Here is a 24,091-nt window from a genome sequence, read left to right as displayed (position 1 = left end):
CGTAGAATTTGCAATAGACGCCGATTTAAATAGTTGAACATTCATCAAACATTTCCAAACCCCATTGGATTCAATGGGAGGTAATACCAAACGAATACACAACACCTTCAAACGGGCCCAAAAGCTACCAAAACCGATCAAATTAGGGGCAGACATCACTAAAGTGGCATCAATTTCGCTAGAGTAGATATAGTATAATTGGGACCGACACCTCTTCCACTACAGCCAACCCAGCAGATGGAGACCCAACCAGGAGTGTTCACATTTCCAAAAATTAGTGTTAACATCTGCAGCAACGAGGTAAGTAAGAGAACAGCACCACACAAGGATGTGCACACCTACCATGTAATTATCAAACATAAGTAAATGTATATTTTATTATATAGCGCAAAGAGTAACACACAAAGTAAAAACATCTAAAACTAGTTATACAAAGCATCCCTGCGCCAGGGATATATAAGACCTAGAATGATGGCAGCTAAATATAGAAATAAAGGACAAATAGATGTAAATAATTTTACCTCACAGCATATGACAATCTAAGGGACATATAAAATCTATGATGTCATTGTTGACATTAATATGTCATAAAAGTCCATGAGCAGAATAATATATGATACGAGATCTATGACATTGTGATTAACATCTGATCAGTAGGCAAAGCTACATGATACATACCATTGGGCTTTCCCTCTTATCCCTCCTGCCTTTATTCCCGAGCGCGCCCTCGGAGTGCGCCCTCCCTCTTCATGCTTATTAATTATTAATATCTGCAGCAATAGCAGGCCCAGAAGCCATGCTAAAGATCTCACAGATTGCAATTACGTGAGATCAATGCAGCATACTAAAATCTAGAACATCACCTAGTCTCTACATTCTGCGATTGGGGTGCAAAAGTCCTTGGAGATCCATGACTTGTTCATCTTGATGAAAGTTCGGTTGTCTACACTTTCAGGGGACAGCCGGTTGCTCTTATCCGTCAGGACACCACCAGCAGTACTAAAGACACGTTCTGAGAGAACGCTGGCTGCCGGACATGATAAAACCTCCAAGTGGTGATTGGTGAGCTCAGGCCACTCATCCATTTTTGAAGATGTAAAAGGGTCCAAACCCTCCCTGATGGTATTGATATGGAGCTCTATATACTCTTGCATGCAACATCCTCTGCAGTTGTTCACCACGTGTTAGACTTGTACTCTGTTGTGCTGGTGCACGAGCTGATGTAAAAAATGTGTCAAAGGACTCACAGAAATTGCTTCTGCCACTTACACTGGGCTGCTGCTAATGCTTTGGCATTGATGAATTGACGTGCATCACTGCTGTCTTGGGGAAAACCTCTCTTAAGGTTGTGTAAAAGCTTGTTTCGATACTCCAGCATTCGCTGGTCCCTTTCCAGGGTGGCAAAATTTACTCTCATACCGTGGATCTGGCAGAGTGGCAACCCAATAGTCAGCACTATTTTGAATCCAAACTATACGAGGATCATGTTGCAGATAGTGCAGCAAGAAGGCACTCATATGTCGGGCGCTTCCATGAGGTCCAAGCCAATGCTGTGTTGGTGGCTGGGTAACACTGATGCTTGTTTCCTCCGTCCCCTCCTGGCAACCACAAACAACAGAGAAGGGATGATTATCCTTTTAATTTCCTGACTGTTGCTAACCCATCACCTCTTCCTCCTCCATTTGTTCCTCGGCTCTTGCACCTTCACAAACAGTTTGTTGGGTATCACCAGCCCCCCTCAATTGCAGTAATCCAACCTCCCTCAGCACACGCCTGTGTAACAACAGTCTGGACCTTTGAGACATTCTTATCCCTTCCTCATCCTCCTCTTCATCTGGGACCACCACCTCCCAGGCTATTCAAAGTCTGCTCCATCATGTAGATGACTGGAATATTGATGCTGATAATGGCATCGTCAGAGCTAACCATCTTAGTAGCCATTTCGAAACTGTGCAGAAGGGTGCAGAGATCCTTAATCTGTGCCCACTCCGTAAACGTCATATGCCCCAGTTCATACTGCCAGGTCATACTGCGTCAGGGCTCGTTGCTTCTGCCACAGTCGCTGCAACATGTGTAGAGTGGAATTCCACCGTGTCGGCATATCGCATATCAACCTGTTAACTGGCATGGACAAAGACCTCTGTATCGATGCAAGTCAATGACCTGAGAGGTGCGAATAGCAGAAGTGAGCGCACAGCTTCCGTGCTTTCTGCAGCAGCTCATCCAGGCCGATATACTGCCTGAGAAATTTGTGTGCCACCAGGTTGAGGATGTAAGGCACATATGTGAGCATGCCTCGGCGTATGGCCGCCACCAGGTTTGCACCATTATCGCACACGGCCTTCAGCAGAGACAGCCATTGCTCAAACTCAGCCTGGAAAGCAGTCCACAACTCTTCAGCTGTGTGACTGCAATCTCTAAGGCATAATAATTTTAACACTGCCTAATTGCGATGAGCCCTGGCTGAACACTACGGAGTTGGTGGTAATTCGCTCAGCACAGTTGAAACGCGTATCTCATTAAGGCAGAGGTTGAGTGCGCAGGTGGAGGCCCTAGAGGAGGCAGAAGCAGTGGAGGAAGTGTGAAATACACAGGTTTGTCATGCAAGCCTTGGGGATTCTAAGTAGCCCCTTCCCTGCTTGCCCCCACAGCCACCAGAGACACCCAGTGCCCAGTCAGCAATATGTAACGTCCCTGGCCATGCTTACTCATCCAGGTGTCTGTGGTGAAATGCACCCTGTCAGACATAGATTTAGTCAAGGAACGGGTGATGTTGTCTGCGACATGCTGGTGTAGCTCAGGCACAGCTTTCTTAGAAAAGTAATGGCGACTGCGCAACTTGTTCTTTGGGACTGCAACAGCCATGAGCTTTCGGAAACCATCTGTATCTACGAGGCGGAAAGGTAGCATTTCCGTGGCCAACAGATTGGAGATGGTGGAGTTCAACTTCTTAGCTTTGTCATGTGTAGGAGGAAACCATCTTTTGCGTGACCACAACTGCGGGACCAAAAGCTGGCTGCAGTGCTGAGTGAGGGCGGAATACGGTGAACCGGACAAACTACTGGACCGTGAGTGAGGTGCAGGTGGAGATGTTATGGTGGATTGAGAAAGTTGTGGTGTGCTCGTTCTCTGAGATCAGTTAAAAACAGCAGGCTTCCGTTACAGCTGCCGGGTTCTCACTCAGCCTGAATGGAGGGGGTAAAGAACCGGAAGTTCTGCGGTCGGAGACCTGCGTGACAATCCTTGGCACGGTAACAAAGGACAAGGAAGAAGGCAGCAAATGCGGTTGATGGGGTTGCTGACAGTTGTTGAGATCCGCTGGTTTGCATTTTATCACAGTGAGATTGCCAGAGTAATGCATGTTGATTGTGCATGTGAAGGTTCATGCATGTAATAGTCAAATTATTGCACTTTTTCCCTCCACTGAGTTTTTTTTGCAAAGTTGCCAGATAACGTGAGTTGGCCCATAAGGATGCAGTGCTCGTCGTAGTTGCATCATTCCATGTCTGCGCCGTAGGGCGCAACGTAACCTCCTTGTCTTCCAAATCCTCAGATGACCTACTCAGCTGTATACCTCTGGGTTCACACCAAGTGGAAACTACAACCTCATCATCATCCTCCGTGTTATCCCATTCCTCGCCCAGAGAGTCACCCTCTTCCTCTTCCTGGACAGCACAGTACAGTCCTCGTGAGCCTCAGGTATCTGAGTCTCAACAGGATCACCCCCCCCAGGGGTTAACGTCTAGGGACGAGGGTCAGAATGCTTCTTGACCCCACTTCATCCTGCCCCGGGTCGAACCTAAAAAAATTTGGGCATCGGTGTTGATGATTTCCTCCTCTTGACTCTGTGAATCTTTGGAGTACAGTTCTGATGCCCATGGCATAGCATATGTGAACAGCTCTGCAGACTCACCCATCTGTGGTTCCCCTACAGTCAGCTGGGTGGTTGGAGAGTTGTGATGCGGGGGGAAGCAAGGGTAATTGGGGTGCCACCTCCGTGGACTGTACTGTGTGTGATGTTGAGGTAGAGGAAGAAGAGGAGAGGCCACTTATAGCAGCGCTTGCCATCGACTGGAGCACATGCTCTTTTTGGCCCTCATCAACAAGGCATACCACTGTGCGGCTGCCAAAGAAAGGGAGTGGAGTAGCCTGTCCAGTAACAGAAGTTGTCAGTTGTGTTTGGATAAGACGTGATGGTGTTGGTTCACTAGTGCTTTCACTAACATTACCACCTACCCCACTTATACCTTGAACACCAAGCCTATTCCCCCTTCCACCATGACCTCACTTTTTCCAACTCATGTAGCTCAAATAGTGTGGTAGTGGCACGCTATTAGCAATAAAAAAAATAGATTTTTTTACTCTGCACCAGCTCAGCACACAGCTGCAATTCAGCGGTAAAAAATAACAAGGTGAGATATGGCGTGGTGAATCACGTTAGCAACTGAAAAAAAAAGCTTTTTTTTTACTCTGCACTGTCAGAGACTGGGACGTAGATTCTGGATAGCTAGAGATCTCAGCTGTGAAGGTTCGAATAAGACAGAACTCACAGGTTTGTCTCAAAAGAATCTCTGATTATTACTAGACATGCTAATTTTTTATTGTATTTTTGTAAGAGGTAAGATTACACAAAACGACATATGGTACTTAGCAGACATTTGGGTCAAAATAATTACTTGTCAAACCATTATCAGTTTACTATGATGGACGGTGTGGGCGATATCCTTTGTCACAGTCAAAAACTGTGTGAAACTGTCAACCTCGGCTAACCACTTGTTCTTGGGATGAATCCGGGAAATGTTATTGTTAGTACATTTATGGAGTATTTTCCTAGAATTGGTATTTCTGAGAAAAGGAATGATGTTTCTTGTCACTTGGACAGACTTGGAAACATGATAATTACAGGCAAATTCTTTAATATGTAGAAACGTCATTCTCTTAGAATATTCTAGAAAAACAAGAACTGAATATTGTCTCCATTTTATCACAAGAGATTAACCATTTCTTTAACAACTCCCCTCTTTTATCATCTTGTCTATCTGTCCCTCATTCCTTTCCCTACCTGCCACTTAGGTCTGCAAGATAACCCTACTCCACAAAATACAAGGCTAATCCATTGTATATCATGGGATACCAGTCCTGCTGTGTATCCATTCAGATTAAGCTTGTTGATCAGACCTACAATCCCTTCTGCCTTTATTTCTATCCATGTGTTGTTAAAGAGGGGTCAGATGTACGTGTATATGTAAAACTACATGAAAAACAAGTGATATACAGTACAGACCAAAAGTATGAACACACCTTCTCATTTAAAGATTTTTCTGCATTTTCTTGACTATGAAAATTGTACATTCACACTGAAGGCATCAAAACTATGAATTAACACATGTGGAATGATATACTTAACAAAAAAGTGTGAAACAACTGAAAATATGTCTTATATTCTAGGTTCTTCAAAGTAGCCACCTTTTGCTTTGATGACTGCTTTGCACACTCTTGGCATTCTCTTGATGAGCTTCAAGAGGTAGCCCTCATACACACACAGCTCCGCTGCGTACACCTCGTATACACGCGGCTCCGCTCCGTACAAGTCGTACACAAACGGCTCCGCTCTGTACATACGCGGCTCCTCTCCGTCCACCTCGTACACACACAGCTCGAGTACACCTCGTACACACGGCTCCGCTCCGTACACCTCGTACACACGCGGCTCCGCTCTGTACACCTCGTACACACGGCTCCGCTCCGTACACCTCGTACACACGCGGCTCCGCTCCGTACACCTCGTACACACACAGCTCGAGTACACCTCGTACACACACGGCTCCGCTCCGTACACCTCGTACACACGCGGCTCCGCTCCGTACACCTCGTACACACGCGGCTCCGTTCCGTACACCTCGTACACACGCGGCTCCGCTCCGTACACCTCGTACACACGCGGCTCCACTCCGTACACCTCGTACACACGCGGCTCCGCTCCGTACACCTCGTACACACGCGGCTCCGCTCCGTACACCTGGTACACACGCGGCTCTGCTCAGTACACCTCGTACACACGCGGCTCTGCTCCATACACCTCGTACACACGCGGCTCCGCTCCGTACACCTCGTACACACGCGGCTCCGCTCCGTACACCTCGTACACACGCGGCTCCGCTCCGTACACCTCGTACACGCGCGGCTCCGCTCAGTACACCTCGTACACGCGCGGCTCCACTCCGTACACGCGCGGCTCTGCTCCGTACACCTCGGACACGCGCGGCTCGGCTCCGTACACCTCGTACACACACGGCTCCGCTCCATACACCTCGTACACGCTCGGCTCCGCTCCATACACCTCGTACACACGCGGCTCTGCTCCGTACACCTCGTACACGCGCGGCTCCGCTCCGTACACCTCGTACACGCGCGGCTCCGCACGACTCGTACACGCGCGGCTCCGCTTCGTACACCTCGTACACACGCGGCTCCGCTCCGTACACCTCGTACACACACGGCTCTGCTCCGTACACCTCGTACACACGCGGCTCCGCTCCGTACACCTCGTACACACGCGGCTCCGCTCCGTACACCTTGTACACACACGGCTCTGCTCCGTACACCTCGTACACACGCGGCTCTGCTACATCCACACTGTAAACCCCTCCTGACCCCACACATAAACTTCAGCTCATCCAGCACCATGACAACCAGCACAGCAGAGTCCTGCATCCACTGAGGCCCCTGATCATGTGACCCCTGACTCCTCCCCTCCTGTGACCTCATCACAGCTCCTGTGCGCACAGAGCAGCCATATATGTGGTGGCGGCTCTGCAGGTGGAGGTATGTGGAGACCCCATTACTGGGCGCAGGGGGCATTAACCCCTTTAGCACGGAGACTCTTTTGGGGTCTTGTGTTGCCCCTTTATAAGAATCATAAGGTTTTTGTTCTGTTTCCTGTAATAGATACATACGACCCAACTATAGAGACAGGAAGGGAGGAAACGTATTGTTCTCATAGTACAGGACCCCTTTACTGACCCCACAGTGTAATGCCCCATTATGCCCCTTATACAGGATGTATGATGCCCCCACAGTGTAATGCCCCTTATGCAGTATGTATGATGCCCCCCACAGTGTAATGCCCCTTATGCAGGATGTATGATGCCCCCACACAGTGTAATGCCCCCATTATGCCCCTTATGTAGTATGTATGATGCCCCCACAGTGTAATGCCCCTTATACAGTATGTATGATGCCCCACAGTATAATGCCCCCATTATTCCCCTCATGCAGTATGTATGATGCCCCCACAGTGTAGTGCCCCCATTATGCCCTTTATACAGTATGTATGATGCCCCACAGTGTAATGCCCCCATTAAGCCCCTTATGCAGTATGTATGATGCCCCCACAGTGTAATGCCCCCATTATGCCCCTTATACAGTATGTATGATGCCCCCACACAGTCTAATGCCCCCATTATGCCCCTTATGCAGTATGTATGATGCCCCCACACAGTGTAATGCCCCCATTATGCCCCTTATGCAGTATGTATGATGCCCCCATTATGCCCCTTATGCAGTATGTATGATGCCCTCACAGTGTAATGCCCCCATTATGCCTCTTATGCATTATGTATGATGCCCCCATTATGCCCCTTATGCTGTATGTATGATGCCCCTTATGTAGTATGTATGATGCCCCCACAGTGTAATGCCGAAATTATGCCCCTTATGCAGTATGTATGATGCCCCCAAACAGTGTAATGCCCTTATGCAGTATGTATGATGCCCCCACACAGTGTAATGCCCCCTTTATGCCCCTTATGCAGTATGTATGATGCCCCCCACAGTGTAATGCCCCCATTATGCCCCTTATGCAGGATGTATGATGCCCCACACAGTGTAATGCCCCCATTATGCCCCTTATGCAGTATGTATGATGGCCCCACACAGTGTAATGCCCCCCTTATGCAGTGCGTATGATGCCCCCACATAGTGTTATGCCCCTTATGTAGTATGTATGATGCCCCCCACAGTGTAATGCCCCCATTATGCCCCTTATGCAGGATGTATGATGCCCCCACACAGTGTAATGCCCCCATTATGCCCCTTATGCAGTATGTATGATGTCCCCCCACAGTGTAATGCCCCCATTATGCCCCTTATGCGGGATGTATGATGCCCCCACACAGTGTAATGCCCCCATTATGTCCCTTATGCAGTATGTATGATGCCCCACAGTGTAATGCCCCCATTATGCCCCTTATGCAGGATGTATGATGCCCACACAGTGTTATGTCCCATTATGTCCCTTATGTAGTATGTATGATGCCCCCACACAGTGTAATGCCCCCATTATGCCTCTTACGTAACACTTGCAGAGGCATATCTAGGTGTTCAGCTCCAGGGGGCGCAGTGTCTGAGTGGGCCCTTACTGGTAACCCTGATTACAGCTATGCTGGTGCAGACTAAGGCCCCGGCCCCACTATCAGTATTTAGTCAGTGTTTTTCTCAGGAGTGGGAGTCAAAATCAGGAATGGGTGATAAATGCAGAATTGGTGACTTGTTTCTATTATACCTTTTCTCCAATTGTTCCTCACCTGGTTTTGGCTCCCACTCCTGAGAAAAAATACTGACCGAATACTGCTAGTGGGGCCGTGGCCTCTTAGTGGGTATAGGAGAACCTCCGCAGATGACCGCAGTGTAACTAAAAGAAAAATCTCCACAAAGCCCAACACTATTCCCGCCATACAGTGACATCTAGTGGTAGATACCGGTCCTGCAGGACTTATAGACTATACAGCACAGTTACAGATGATCACAGCTGACGTTCTTTCTGATGGAGTCGTTCACTTTTCCATCTTTCTCAGAAAGACATTGCGATTTCTCCAGACAGGACTGATCTGAAGAGCTTACAGCACAGACACATCTGACTCCTCACCACCATTCCCATCTATTGCCAACCTGAACAATCCCCTCATCCTGACGATACCCCAATGCTGAGCCGCCGCTGCCGTATGTGTCCCTTTTACTGCACGTGCTGTGTGGTATAAAAGCAGTGATCCTCTCACTGCCCCACATAATAAGGCCACTGCTGTGCTCCTTACATAGTAAAATGTCTTCACAGTAGCCTCCACACTCTTTAATGGTTCCACCAGTAGCTCCCACATTGCATAAAGCCCCCCACAGTAACTCCCACACTGTGTATAGGACCCCATACTGTATGATCGTCCCCCAGTAGCCTTCAAACTGTATAATGGCCCTCGCATTAGCTCCAACACTGTATTATGGTCCCCGCAATAGATCTGATGCTGTACAATGGCCCCCACATTTGCGCTCATGCTGTATAATGGCCCCCACATTAGCTCTCACGCTGTATAATGGCCCCCGCATTGGCTCCCATGCTATATAATGACCCCCACATTAGCTCCCACGATGTCTAATGGCATCCACATTGACTCCCACGCTGTATAATGGCTCCCGCATTGGCTCCCACACTTTATGATGGCACCCGCATTAGCTCTCACGCGGTATAATGACCCCCGCATAAGTGCCCACACTGTATAATAGCACCCGCAATAGCTATCACACTGTATAATGGCCCCCGCATTAGCTCTTACGCGGTATAATGGCCCCAGCATTAGTGCCCATGCTGTATAATGACACCCGCATTAGCTCTCACGCTGTATAATGACCCCCGCATAAGTGCCCACACTGTATAATAGCACCCGCAATAGCTATCACACTGTATAATGGCCCCCGCATTAGTGCCCACGCTGTATAATGGCCCCCACATTAGCTCCCATGCTGTATAATGGCCCCTGCATTAGCTCCCACACTGTATAATGGCCCCCACATTAGCTCCCATGCTGTATAATGGCCCCCACATTAGCTCCCATGCTGTATAATGGCCCCCACATTAGCTCCCATGCTGTATAATGGCCCCCGCATTAGCTCCCACACTGTATAATGGCCCCCACATTAGTTCTCACGCTGTATAATGGCCCCCACATTAGCTCCCACACTGTATAATGGCCCCTGCATTAGCTCCCATAGGTTATGGTCTCTGTCTGTCCCTTTCTGTGGGCTGCTACTTACACAGTCCTGATATATGACAGAGCTAAATAGAAGAAAATAGAAACAGCTAGTAGGTGCGCCCCTTGGAACGTCTTCTCTCCTTTTGCCTTCTCTCCCTTTGGGGTCTTGTCTATACAGAGTATATGTTCAGGGGCCTGCACCTATATTTGATTATCTATTTGCGCCTACTGGCTCTTTCTTTTTAGCTCTTTATCATATACTGGTGCTTCTCACAAAATTAGAATATCATCAAAAAGTTAATTTATTTCAGTTCTTCAATACAAAAAGTGAAGCTCATATATTATATAGAGTCATTACAGAGTGATCTATTTCAAGTTTTTATTTCTGTTAATGTTGATGATTATGGCTTACAGCCAATGAAAACACAAAAGTCTTTATTTCAGTAAATTAGAATAATTAACAAAAAACACCTGCAAAGGCTTCCTAAAGCATTTATAAAGGTCCCTTAGTCTGTTTCAGTAGGCTCCACAATCATGGGGAAGACTGCTGACATGACAGATGTCCAGAAGGCAGACATTGACACACTCCACAATGAGGGTAAGCCACAAAATTGCTGAAGAAGCTGGCTGTTCACAGAGTGCTGTATCCAAGCATATTAATGGAAAATTGACTGAAAGGAAAAAGTGTGGTAGGAAAAGGTGCACAAGCAACCGGGATAACCACAGCCTTGAAAGGATTGTTAAGAAAAGGCCAGTCAAAAAATTTGTGAGAGATTCACAAGGAGTGGATTGCTGCTGGAGTCATTTCTTCAAGAGCCACCACACACAGACGTATCCAGGACATGGGCTACAAGTGTCGCATTCCTTGTGTCAAGCCACTCATGACCAATAGACACCGCCAGAAGCGTCTTACCTGGGCCAAGGAGAAAAAGACCTGGACTGATGCACAGTGGTCCAAGGTGTTGTTTTCAGATGAAAAGTAAATTTTGCATTTCGTTTGGAAATCAAGGTCCCAGAGTCTGGAGGAAGAGTGGAGAGGCCACAATCCAAGCTGCTTGAGGTCTAATGTGAAGTTTCCACAATCAGTGATGGTTTGGGGGGCCATGTCATCTGCTGGTGGAGGTCCACTGTGAGTTATCAAGACCAAAGTCAGCGCAGCCGTCTACCAGGAAATTTTAGAGCGCTTCTTGCTTCCCTCTGCCAACAAGCTTTTTGGAGATGGATATTTCATTCTCCAGCAGGACTTGGCCCCTGTCCACACTGCCAAAAGTACCAATACCTGGTTTACACACAACAGTATCACTGTGCTTGATTGGCTGCAAACTCGCCTGACCTTAACCCCATAGAGAATCTATTATAGAGAATCTATGGGGTATTGTCAAGAGGAAGATGAGACACCAGACCCAACAATGCAGATGAGCTGAAGGCTGCTATCAAAGCCACCTGGGCTTCCATAACACCTCAGCAGGGCCACAGGCTGATCGCCTCCATGCCACATTGCCGCATTGATGCAGTAATTTATGCACAAGGAGCCCCGACCAAGTATTGAGGGCATTTACTGAACATACATTTCAGTAGGACAACAGTTCGGATTTTAAAAGCATTTTTCAAGCTGATGTTATAAAGTATTCTAATTTACTGAGATAATGACTTTTGTGTTTTCATTGGCTGTAAGCCATAATCATCAACATTAACAGAAATAAACGCTTGAAATAGATCTCTCTGTCTGTAATGACTCTATATAATATAGGAGTTTCACTTTTTGTATTGAAGAACTGAAATAAAGTAACTTTTTGCTGATGTTCTAATTTAGTGAGATGCACCTGTATGTATACCGGGTGTGCCCCCGTTTTCCTACCTGTGTTGTCTTATTACTATCATATGTTATTTTTTGTTCTACTTGTTATATTTGGGTTGATATGATGAATATAAGCCTTAAGATTGCGATTGTAGGTATTTCATTTCTCATGTCACATGTAATGAATATCTCTTTAATTTACAGTATTTATTAATCTTTTTTACATCTACTTGTTACATCGGCTCATCTTCTTCTCATTTAGGTCTCTACAATATCGAATCCTCTCAGTGAATATCTTCTATATAAGAGAATTTTCCTGATTTATCCATCAAAGATGGATATGGACAGAGACAAGATGGTGGAGAGGATATTCCACCTCACCCTAGAGATCCTCTTCCGGCTTACTGGAGAGGTGAGAGATTCTGATGACGTCACATTACATCATTCTTATCTATGGGAATAACAGATGGACAGAACTGGAGAGGTGAGGGCTCTGGAAATGTCTGAAGTGAGATTTATTAATGTGTCTCTCCATAACCAGGATTACACATTAGTGAAGAAGACCTCTAGTGAGCGCTGTCAGGACCCTGTGTCTGAGGGATGGGAAAGACCCCTGAGCACAATCACATGGCCTCCACCTCACCCCCTGATACATGAGGACATCAATGCCCAGAAGATCGTAGAACTCACCTACAAGATGATTGAGCTGCTGACTGGAGAGGTGACACTGCTGGGAATGCTGGGACATTATACAGTAACACTATGGAGGGATCGGGGGGATGATGGTATCATTGTATGTGTCAGGTTCCTATAAGGTGTCAGGATGTCACTGTCTATTTCTCCATGGAGGAGTGGGAGTATTTAGAAGGACACAAAGATCTGTACAAGGACATCATGATGGAGGTTCCCCAGCCCTTCACATCACCAGGTAATAGACAGGACTAAATACACACGGCCTATAATTATCTGTATGTAAAGAATGAATTCAGTCCCTGTATGTGTTTCCTCCAGATCTATCCAGTAAGAGGACAACACCAGAGAGATGTCCCCGTCCTCTTCTTCCACAGGACTTTAAACAAGGAGACCCCAATGTTCCTCAGGATCATCAGGTAGATGGAGAGAAGGTGTCATGAGATCTCCCCTATGATGTGTAGACGGCTGTGAAGGTCTTGTGCTCAGTCTTGTTTTATCCACCAGTATTATATGTTTTATACTTGTGTAATGAGAACGGTGGAGATGGCAGGATTAGAGCTGATCATAGATGGGACTTCTCCATCTGTCTGTGACTATTACAATATTTGTTTCAGGGTGAAGATCTGACCCATATTAATACTACAGAGACATATGTGAGGGGTGATGAGCGGTTTAAAGAGGAGATTCCTACATATGACCACCCAGGTGAGTAGTAACCACTAAATGCAGAGAAGTCACAGATTCTTCTCTGTCACCGGCTGTGGCTGCTTTATCAGTGGTGTAGTCCGGCCGTATCACAATCGTGTGATCACCATTTTGCCTCTAGATCACAACATTCTCCTCCACCCAAAACTGTTCAAATGACTGTGGACATTGAAAGCCCTTTTCTATAGAACTTACAACCTGGAGGATCCACCTACCCCCTGGGATTAGGAGACGCTGACCGTTACCTGCCCAGATCTGTAAACTATAAAGCCGAATGACAGCGTACTTAGAATGTGCTGACAAGCTAGAAAATCACTTGAAGAAAAATATTGTGATGGGCCTGTAGAGAAAGTGGAGGGTAATGATGCTGTTGGCTTCCTAGATCCCTGATATCTTATTGGATGAATCTACCTTCTCTCCCTTCTGTGCTGCTGAATGTGCTCATATGGTCCCTACAAGACCAGGTCCAGTCTTTCTGGCCAAACTTCACTTTTATTATCGACAACATTAAATGTACAATGAGGGCCAAGTGTGAATTTCTGTACAATAACTACAGAGTTTCTCTTTATCCTGACTTTTCAATCTCTTTTAAAACCAACTAACTTCAAACAGGATTGCGATAGCATTACATTGCGATAAATACACATTCATTCTGATTTGATAGTTTGATTGTGGTGGGATCGGCCGGCCTCACTATAAGTGTGTAACTCCCTGGTAGTCTTTAACCCCTTCATGACCAAAGCATTTTGCGTTTTCGTTTTTTGCTCCCCTTGTTCCCAGAGCCATAACTTTTTTTATTTTTCGCTTTTACCATATCATGTACTAGAAAGTGGGGAGAAAAAAATCCAAGTGCGGTTAAATTGCAAAATAAAATGCAATTTCACAGTTGCGTCTCCATTTTTCGTTATCTGGGGTCGAGTGAGGGATTAGTTTTTTGGGCGCCGAGCTGATGTTTTTATTGATTCAATTTTAGGGGTAGATCCGATGTTTTGATCGCCCATTATTGCATTTTATTGCAATGTTGCGGCGACCAAAAAAACATAATTCTGGCATTTTTTTCTCGTTACGCCGTTTACCGATCGGATTAATTATTTCTTTATATTGGTCGGGCGATTCTGAACGCAGCGACACCAAATATGTGTGTGTTTTTTTTTATTGATTTAGTTTAAATGAGGTGAAAGGGGCGTGATTTAAACTTTGATATGGGGATGTTTGAGAGTGAAAATTGCAAATAGACCATTTTATTGTCCAACACATAGTGTCCAGATTGTGCTCCAGGAGACACACACCATAAATTAAGTGGGTTCTTCTCACTATAGTAATGCCAAATACATGGATGCTGAATGTGGTTTGGGCGCACTGCAAGGCTCAGAAGTGTGGGGGGGATTTGACTTTGGGAGAGCGGATATTGCTGGATTGGGTTATGGAAGCCATGTTGCTTTTCAAAAGCCTTTGAGCCACTAATAATGTGGAAACTTCTGGTTTTCCACTGACAGATGATGAACCTGAGTGGGGACTTGTTTTTTGTGAGATGAGTAGAAGTTTTTATTGGTATTATTTCACCTACATAACATTGTTTGGTGGCTTTTTATTCCATATTTGGGAGGCAGAATGAACAATCAGTTGGACACCACGCTCTACTGGTTCATCCTATGAGGTTTTCTATTAGACTGTGAACTGTCATTGTCTTGGAGAATAATTTAACATTTTTAAATAACTTGCCATTTCTACAATCACATTAAGTAGAAATGTTCAAAAATATAAAATTCAAGGATATTTTATTCAAAATATAATAATTTGTTTTATCCTTGGCAGATGACTGTACCAGGAGATCAGAGGGACAGCTGACATCTGCAATTTTTAAATCTGATGATCTTGAGATCCCACAGGATACAATTGAAGCGAATGACATTACTCCAGATATACCATCATCTCTTCACAGCAAAGATCCTTTGAAACAGGTCCTGTCTTTTCATTCATTACTGACTAATAAGGAAAATCAAAGTCACAAAATAAGCATTAAAAAACGAACTGCTCCTAAAGCAAAAATATTGTTTGGACGTGTTCCGTCCCAAGGTCCGTCCCTGCCCAGAAGCACTTGTCCGTGGTTAGGTGGACTTTCCCCGTAACTACATTGTTGAGGGCACGGCTAACGATGGACACGTGCTTGTGTAATGCGGTGACGACACACGGGGAGAAATAGTGGTGGCTGGGGACCGAGTACCAAGGGACGGCCGCCTTCATCAGGTAACAGAAAGCTGCCGTCTCCACGAGCCTAAAGGGCAACATTTTGAGCGCAAGCAGTCGCAAAATATGTGAATTTAGTAGTGTGGCCTATGAGACGTTGGCTCCTTATTTGCGTTTGCGTTCCAAGGACTGGGGTATTGACAACTGAACGCTACGCTGGGACAAGGACGTGGACGTGCTTGCTGATGGTGCTAGTTGAGTGTGCAATGACCGGTGTAAGGCATCTTCACATGCGCCATGGACAGAGGATTGGTTTGCATGCACAACAGCGGAAGAAGCAGTGATGTCACCCGCAGACACTGTTCCTGGACCCTTGGATTTGGGCCACTTAGTCAGATGCTTTGCTGCCATCTTCCTGATCATGCTTGTGGTGGTCAGGCTGGTAGTTTTGCTACCTCTACTGATGCTGGCCTGGCAGGTGGTGCAAATGGCCTTTATGGGGTTATCGGCAGAGTCTTTAACCCCTTAACCCCCGAGGGTGGTTTGCACGTTAATGACCAGGCCAATTTTTACAATTCTGACCACTGTCACTTTATGAGGTAATTACTCTGGAACGCTTCAACGGATCCCCCTGATTCTGAGACTGTTTTTTCGTGACATATTGTACTTCATGATTGTGGTAAAATTTCTTCGATATCACTTGCGTTTATTTGTGAAAAAAACGGAAATTTGGCGAACATTTTGAAAATTTTGCAATTTTCAAAATTTGAATTTTTATGCCCTTAAATCAGAGAGATATGTCACACAAAAGAGTTAATAAATAACATTTCCCACATGTTTACTTTACATCAGCACAATTTTGGAACCAAAATTTTATTTTGTTAGGGAGCTATAAGGGTTAAAAGTTGACCAGCGATTTCTCATTTTTCCAACAAAATTTACAAAACCATTTTTTTAGGGACCACATCACATTTGAAGTCACGTTGAGAGGTCTTTATGACAGAAAATACCCAAAAGTGACACCATTCTAAAAACTGCACCCCTCAAGGTGCTCAAAACCACATTCAAGAACTTTATTAACCCTTCAGGTGCTTCACAGGAATTTTTGGAATGTGGAAGAAAAAAATGAACATTTAGCTTTTTTCACAAAAATGTTACTTTATACCCAATTTTTTTTATTTTCACAGGGGTAACAAGAAAAAATGGACCCCAAAATTTGTTGTGCAATTTCCCCTGGGCACGCAGATACCCCATATGTGGGGAAAAAACACTGTTTGGGCGCACGGCAGGGCTCGGAAGGGAAGGAGCGCCATTTGACTTTTTGATTGTAAAATTTGCTTGAATAATTAGCGGACGCCATGTTGCGTTTGGAGAGCCCCTGTGTGCCCAAATATTGGAGCTCCCCCACAAGTGACCCCATTTTGGAAACTAGACCCCCAAGGCACCTATCTAGATGCATAGTGAGCACTTGGAACCCCCAGGTGCTTCACAAATTGATTCGTAAAAATGAAAAAGTGAAAAAAAAAACACTTTTTAAATTTTATGAATCAATTTGTGAAGCAACTGGGGGTTCCAAGTGCTCACAATGCATCTAGATAGGTGCCTTGGGGGGTCTAGTTTCCAAAATGGGGTCACTTGTGGGGGAGCTCCAATGTTTGGGCACACAGGGGCTCTCCAAACGCAACATGGTGTCCGCTAACAATTTGAGCCGACAATTTGTTAGCGGATACCATGTTGCATTTGGAGAGTCCCTGTGTGCCCAAACATTGGAGCTCCCCCACAAGTGACCCCATTTTGGAAACTATACCCCTCAAGGATTTTATTAAGGTGTATAGTGAACATTTTGAACCCAGAGGTACAACACAGAATTTGATAACATTAGGTCATCATATTGAATAAGTTATCATTAGTCTTCAGCGCAAGTGCTCGCTACTTGAGTTTGCATCGGGTACTCAGGTATGCACCATGTACAGCGTGTGCTCGAGTGACATGCTCGAGTCCCTGCTCTGCATGTTTCATGGTTATTAGACACCCCAAAAAAAACATGCGGGGATCGCTCGTGCATGGCAGGCAATCCCCGCAAAGTTTTTTTAGCCGCGAAGCATATGGGGCGGAGACTCGAGCATGTCACTCAAATACCCACGATACTCAATGCATACCAGAACACCCGATGCAAACTCAAGTAGCGAGCACTTGCGCTCAACACTAGTCGCCATATCGTCATCTTTTTTTCTTACTTTTGAAAAAAATCCCAACCCTAGCCCAACCCTAACCCGAGAGTTTATTTTTTACGCCGTTCCTCGTGCGGTATAAGTGATTAGACGACTTTATTCTTCAGGTCGGTGTGATTACAGCAATGCCAGAATCATATGGGGTTTTTATGATTGACAGCTGTCACACACTAAAATACGCATTTTTTGTAAAATCTAGTTTTTGCATCGCCATATTTTGAGAGCTATAATTTTTCCAGATTTTGGCAGACAGTCATGTGACGGCTCGTTTTTTGCGGGATGAGTTGACGTTGTTATTGGAGCCATTTTCAGGCACGTGACATTTTTTGATCGCTTTCTATTCCGATTTTTTGGGAGGCAGAATAAACAAAAGCCAGCAATTCAGGAATTGTTTTTTTTGTTTTTTTTTATTCTGTTCCGCGTGTGGTAAAATTGATATGGTAGCTTTATTCTTCGGGTCAGTACGTGTACAGCGGTACCACATTTATATAGTTTTTCTATGTTTTGCACTTTTACATAATAAAAGCAATTTTATAGAAAAAAATATTTTTTAGCATCGCTTTATTCTGAGAGCTATAACTTTTTTATTTTTCGGCTGATGGAGCTGTATGGTGGCTTGTTTTTTGCGGGACGAGATGACATTTTCAGTGGTACCATTTTTATTTATAGTTGTCTTTTTGATCGCGTGTTATTCCATTTTTTGTTTGGCGGTATGGTGATAAAGCATTTGTTTTTTGCTTCGTTTTTTTTTTTTTTTTTACCGTGTTCACTGAAGGGGTTAACTAGTGGGACAGTTTTATAGGTCAGGTTGTTTCGGACGCTGCGATACCAAATATGTGTACTTTTATTGTTTTTTTTTGTATAATAATATTTATTGACGGGTACATTATATTTTTATTTTTGGTGGATTATTTTAAAAAATATTTTTGCAATTTTTTTTTTTTATTTTTTTTTCACTTTCTGATAGTTTTTATACTTTATTACTTTGTCCCACTATGGGACTTTCACTTTTTTTTCTCTGATCGCCTGCATGGCACAGGAATGCAGCACCATCCCTGTGCCATGCAGGCTGTCAGCGCTGGACAGGGAGAAGATAGTTTGGAGATGCACTGCGCATGTCCAAAAAATCTTCCTGCTGTCTGGTGACCCGGATGTTGTCATGACGACATTGGGTCGTCATGGCAACATCCTGGAAGCCACGGCAGACAGCGCTGGAAGCCGGAAGAGGAGGTGAGTATCTGCGATCACCTCCCCTTGCCACCGCAATGCTGCGATCGACTTCGATCGCAGCATCGCGGGGGTTAATGTGCTGGGAGCGGTGCTTGACTGCTCCCTGCACATAGTACCGAGTTTCAGCTGTGACAATCAGCTGACACCTGGCGGCGATCGCACTCTCACAGCCTGTGTGCGCACGCGATCGCCATGACGTACTAATACGGGTCTGGCTCTTAAAGCCCAGGGCACAGACGCGTATTAGTACGTCACATGTTGTTAAGGGGTTAAAAAACAACCAGACTCGGAAAGACCTAACAGTTGTACTGGCAACGTCCGTCATGTTGATGTTACGGGGAACGGTTGCCCGCCTTCTGTCTGCGGCCACCACACTGCTTCTTCCTGCCTTTTGTGGTGCTATGCCTCCCCCCCCCCCCCGTGTGCTGCTGTCCTCGCTCTATATGTTCTCTTGCCAAGTTGGGTCAGTTACTATATCATCCACCACCTCGTCTTCCAATTCTGCACCCTGGTCCTCCTCCTCACTTTCTGGCAATTGTGTCTCATCATCGTCCACCTCTTGTGACACTTTCCCACCGTCGCCTTCGTGTGACCGTGGCTGCTCAAATATTTGGGCATTGCTACATGCGATCTCCTCTTGCCCCGCTTCAAGTGGACCGGGGGAGAGGCCCGATTTCTATAAATGGAATAGTGAACATCTCTTCAGACTGTCCAAGTGTGGGATCAGTTGTCTCCAGGCACTCGGAATGGTGGGAGGAAGGAGGATCAGGGTGAGGAATATGCGGTCCAGACTCACGGTTACTGAGACTTGACTGTGTGGCAGACAGGGTGGTGGTGGCTAAGTGACTGGAAGCATGGAATCTGCTATCCAACCAATAACCTTTTCACACTGATCTTTGTTCGATAGTGCTGTTCTGCGGTCCCCTATTAATTGCCACAGGAAGGTCGAGCGAGAAGATGTGGGTGTTTGTTGTGGCACAATTTCAGCTAGCCCATGGCCTTGTCCTTGTCCTCTGCATGCACCATCATCACCATCACGTCCACTTCCCCGTCTCTTGCCCCGCACCTTGCCCATTTTATATATTTTCCACGTTCAGTACAAATGGCTGGATTTGAACCGCAGTGATATGTGATACGTGTGACGGACAACCACAGTTTTAAATAGCTGGCCTGTAGGTAACTATTTTTAATTAGTTACCTACTGGAGAGAGTAAGGAGAGCATTATAGAAGATGACCCCGGGGGATGATGTTGAGGCGTTCCTGACTGTTTTTGAGAGGGTGGCGGAATGGGAGAGATTGCCGCTGGGGCAGTGGGTGGAGGTTTTGGTGCCATATTTGCCCGGGGAGCCGCAGAAGGCCTATTATGATCTGACTTTACAAGACGCAAAGGAATACGCCAAATTGAAACCGAGATATTGGCACTCTCAGGAGTGACTGTCTGTCAAAGCGCAAAGGGTCCACCACTGGGCGTATGCTGGCGACAGACCTCCACGCTCACAGATGTTTGACTTGCTACATCTAGTCCAGATGTGGTTGCAGCCACAGTCTTCCTCTCCTGCCCAGATGGTTGAGCATGTGGTGATGGACAGGTTCATCCATTCCCTACCCAGGCCAGTGCAGATCAGGGTTGCCCAGGGCAACCCTTGGAACACCGACGACCTTGTGGGTCTGGTAGAGAGCTACCAAATGGTTGAAAAATCCCTCCCTGTACTGGAGTGCCCAAAAGGGGGTGGGTTTACTACGGAAGGGGTTCAGAGCCACAACTGGGGGGGCGTCCCACTTCCACTGAAGGTGCCGCAAGGACTGTTGTTAAGGATGTAATCTGTTGGCCGTGTCACAATCCAGGACACGTGGCTGCCCAGTGTCATACATCTGTTGAGTCAATGGACTGCAGCCTAGGCAGACAAGGTTCACATTATGCTGTAAGGCAGCGCTAGTCATCATGCTGGGAGATACTCGCTGCACCGGGTAAATTAAGGCACACCAGGCAACACCTTCCGGTATTTCACAGTCCAGCAGTTTATTATTTATCATAAACCGCTCATAACCGAGTCCATCTCAGTGGCTCGCCGACATATCATACACATAATGTCCAAGAGCCTTTCCAGCGACAGACACGTCCACTTAGCTCCAGATACAGCCCTCAGCTAGGCAACAACATAAATGTCCACATCAATCAGTGTTTTTACCTTCGCCGGGTTTTAGCTGCTTTAGGTTTGTTCGGCCACCGCTGTGGCTTTACGGCTTCCCAGATGAGGGTCTCCAGCCCTCGTACCATCCAAGGCTACTGGTATGTTTACACAGCCAACATCCAGCCTCTGCCTTTCAGGCTTCACCAGGCCTCTCTAGGCCTCACTAAGCCTCTCCAGGCTGATGGTGCCCCACACGGGAACAGGCCTCACGCCTTACCCCCCCTGTCTCAAAACTACCAGGGTTTTTATATCTTCCAATGCACACAGGACCTGTGCTGATGTCACAGTCATGTGATCAGACATTCTGTGTGCACAGGACCTGTGCTATGTCACAGTCATGTGACCAGTCACCTGAGGGGAAGGTACATGGTCAGCCAAAACACATCCTGGACCACTACCATAATGCCACAAGCTGCTGCATTACATATCCCCCCTCTGTTCAAACTTGTGGCGTTTAACACACAATATACACAATCACATTATAACCCCCAGTTCACACAGAGACCATGTACTTGACAATTGCGCTGCTCAGCCCCTGGAACATTAGCCAACGACATTAGCCCATTCCTTTAGGGACCTACCATCTGTCATTGTCACTGACTTCGTCAAGTCACATTTCCGGGTCGTAACCTTGTCAGACCTCCCCCGCTCCCAGCGGTCGCTCGTAACCTTGTCAGACCTCCCCCGCTCCCAGCGGTCAGTCGTAACCTTGTCAGACCTCCCCTGCTCCCAGCGGTCAATACCGCAGAATGACTCACACACCCTGGTATCTAAGGTCCGGTTAGACTCCGTACTGTCCCATACTCTATTGGGTCATTTGTATGGGCCTCTCAAACCTGAGTTACTGGAGGTCTCACTACCTCTAAACCCATGCCCACTACTCTCAGGACATCTTGATAGGTCCCTAACTTCAGCTGTAGCTGTTCTGTTATTTAGGGGGCCCTTTCTCTGTCTGGTCTCACAATTTCTAGACAGCTGCCACCTTCTGCTGCTCAGGCGATTCTGTCTTTCCACTCGCAGTCTAGCGAGATTCAACTGTTCTACCTCTCGCAGGTAGGTCACTCGGTACTCCATCAGCATGCGTATATATGCAAGACTTTCTTCCGTTCCTACAGCGGAGAATGACACCATGCCGTCTTCATCTGGTATCCAGTCCTGTCGATCACGTGGACTGCTTACTCTCATCACACCCGACTTCTTTACCATCATCTGCATGGCTCGGCCATTTCTCCCAATGAGCTTTCTCACCAGAACATGAGGCACCCGGATGACCTCTTCCCGCAGACTGTGAGCTTTTCTCATAAGCTCCAGTTGTCTAACGGCTTGTTCCGTCTTCAACCGGAGAAACCGCTTCGTGTGAATATATCGCCAGTGTATGTCACTTAGGATCGCCACCCTCTTCACTGTGACTTCAGTCGTGGACAGGACCACCAGCTGTTTAGCTTCTGAGGTCGAGTACACCTCACAGGCTCCCACGGCCTTCTTAAACTCTTCATGCACAGACTCACTGGTGCATTCTCTCAAATCCTCGGGTACATCTATGAGGCACTTGTACCGAGAGGTTTCTGTCTCACCAGTGGTCTCCAAAAGATCATCTAGCTCAGGTTTCAGGGGCAACTGACTTTCAGCTTCTTCACCCTGTATACTTCCCCTGAGCTGACTCACAGCTACAAATTCACAAATTTTCGTCTTTACCACTTCCATTTCATATTTATCTTCTGTTAACACTCTCTTGGCTCTCCTCAGGTCCACCTTCTCATGGTATAAGGGAGTGAGTGCAACTGGTTTGCCCTTTTCCTTCTCCAAGGAGGCCTCGTTCACTGAGTGATACTTTGCTAGGCGACCTTTGAGCTCGAAAACTTCTTCCTCTAGCTCAGCTACTTGCCTCTCAGCAGCCCATATCTGAAGCTCTTCCTGCTTCAACTGCTCTTTTAACAGTAGAGTTCTCTCAGACTTCTCTGTCTCCAATGCGCCCACTCGGCTCTCAACAGCCAGTCTTTCAAGCTTCTCTTGCTTCAAATGGGCTTGTAGCGACTCCTTGAGCTCCTTGATCTCGGCTCCTACTTCCACCGAATCATCCGAGCTCGCATTATTCGAGTAGGTATTTGTTTCATACCTCCCATCTCCAATGGCCAACTCCTGGCCCTGGTCTGTGGCTTCTCCGATAGACTCCTCCATCTTTTTCCGCTCAGCTTCCACCTTGCTGATTCTTTCCTTAAGGCATGTCTCTGCCCTCTGGAGATTATCACAGAACGTCTGCAACTCCTTCACCTGAGCTTCCAGACCTAGGGTCTTTCTGCGGAGGTCACCATTTTCATCATGGGTGTCCTGCAGAGTGGTCTCAACCACTTGGTGCATGTGCTCTGCATCCGCCTTATCATCCTCTAGTTGTGCACAGGACCTGTGCTATGTCACAGTCATGTGACCAGTCACCTGAGGGGGAGGTACATAGTCAGCCAAAACGCATCCTGGACAACTACCGTAATGCCACAAGCCGCTGCATTATAATGCTTACCCAGCCTGCAGTGTGGACTGTCAACCCAGCGAGGGGCCGCAGGCGTGTGCCATTTCTGTTAATGGGGTGATGGTCCTGGGGTTGTTGGACTATGGGAGTCTGGACCCCTACTAAATCTGTGGGCGTCTGCTGCATACATGGGGACGCCAAGAACTACCCGGTGGCCAGAGTGACAGCTGGAACAGACTGTGGCGCCCAATCCCATGAGGTCAGGGTGGTCAAGGACCTGATGCATCCCGTCATATTGGGGCGCGATTTTCTCTTGTTCTGGGACTTGTGGGGGAAGGGATCGAGACTGAGTTACGTGGACAAAAGCCAGGACCCGAGAGAAATATCCCAGTCGACATCGGAAGTGGATGAGTTCCCACTGTGTCCTTTCTGGCGACGAGGACCAGACTGTGACCAAGGTGGCCGACCTCTCGGAATTGGAGGTGCCCGGAGAGAACTTTGGGTCAGCTCAAGTTCAGGAAGTGACTTTGAAAGGGGCGTGAGACAATGTTACTGTTTGTAATGGTAT

At 46.6% G+C, this 24,091-nt stretch overlaps 1 protein-coding gene across 1 annotated transcript in view; it reads left to right on the top strand.

Moving 5' to 3' along the window:
- The first annotated feature begins 12,286 nt into the window (after nt 1–12,286).
- Nucleotides 12,287–24,091, top strand: part of LOC141206983 (uncharacterized) — a 34,637-nt gene continuing 22,832 nt past the window's right edge. The window contains exons 1-5 of the mRNA XM_073664342.1: nt 12,287–12,304; nt 12,362–12,541; nt 12,625–12,748; nt 12,832–12,929; nt 13,128–13,218. Of these exons, the coding sequence (XP_073520443.1) occupies nt 12,287–12,304; nt 12,362–12,541; nt 12,625–12,748; nt 12,832–12,929; nt 13,128–13,218 (511 nt within the window). The remainder of the gene's footprint in view (nt 12,305–12,361; nt 12,542–12,624; nt 12,749–12,831; nt 12,930–13,127; nt 13,219–24,091) is intronic.

The sequence above is a fragment of the Phyllobates terribilis genome, unplaced genomic scaffold (assembly GCF_046119375.1).
Source record: "Phyllobates terribilis strain yellow unplaced genomic scaffold, ASM4611937v1 Scaffold_156__1_contigs__length_4398808, whole genome shotgun sequence".
Lineage (NCBI taxonomy): Eukaryota > Metazoa > Chordata > Amphibia > Anura > Dendrobatidae > Phyllobates > Phyllobates terribilis.
The sequence above is the reverse complement of the archived record's forward strand: the minus strand, read 5'-3'. Positions and strand labels throughout refer to the sequence as shown.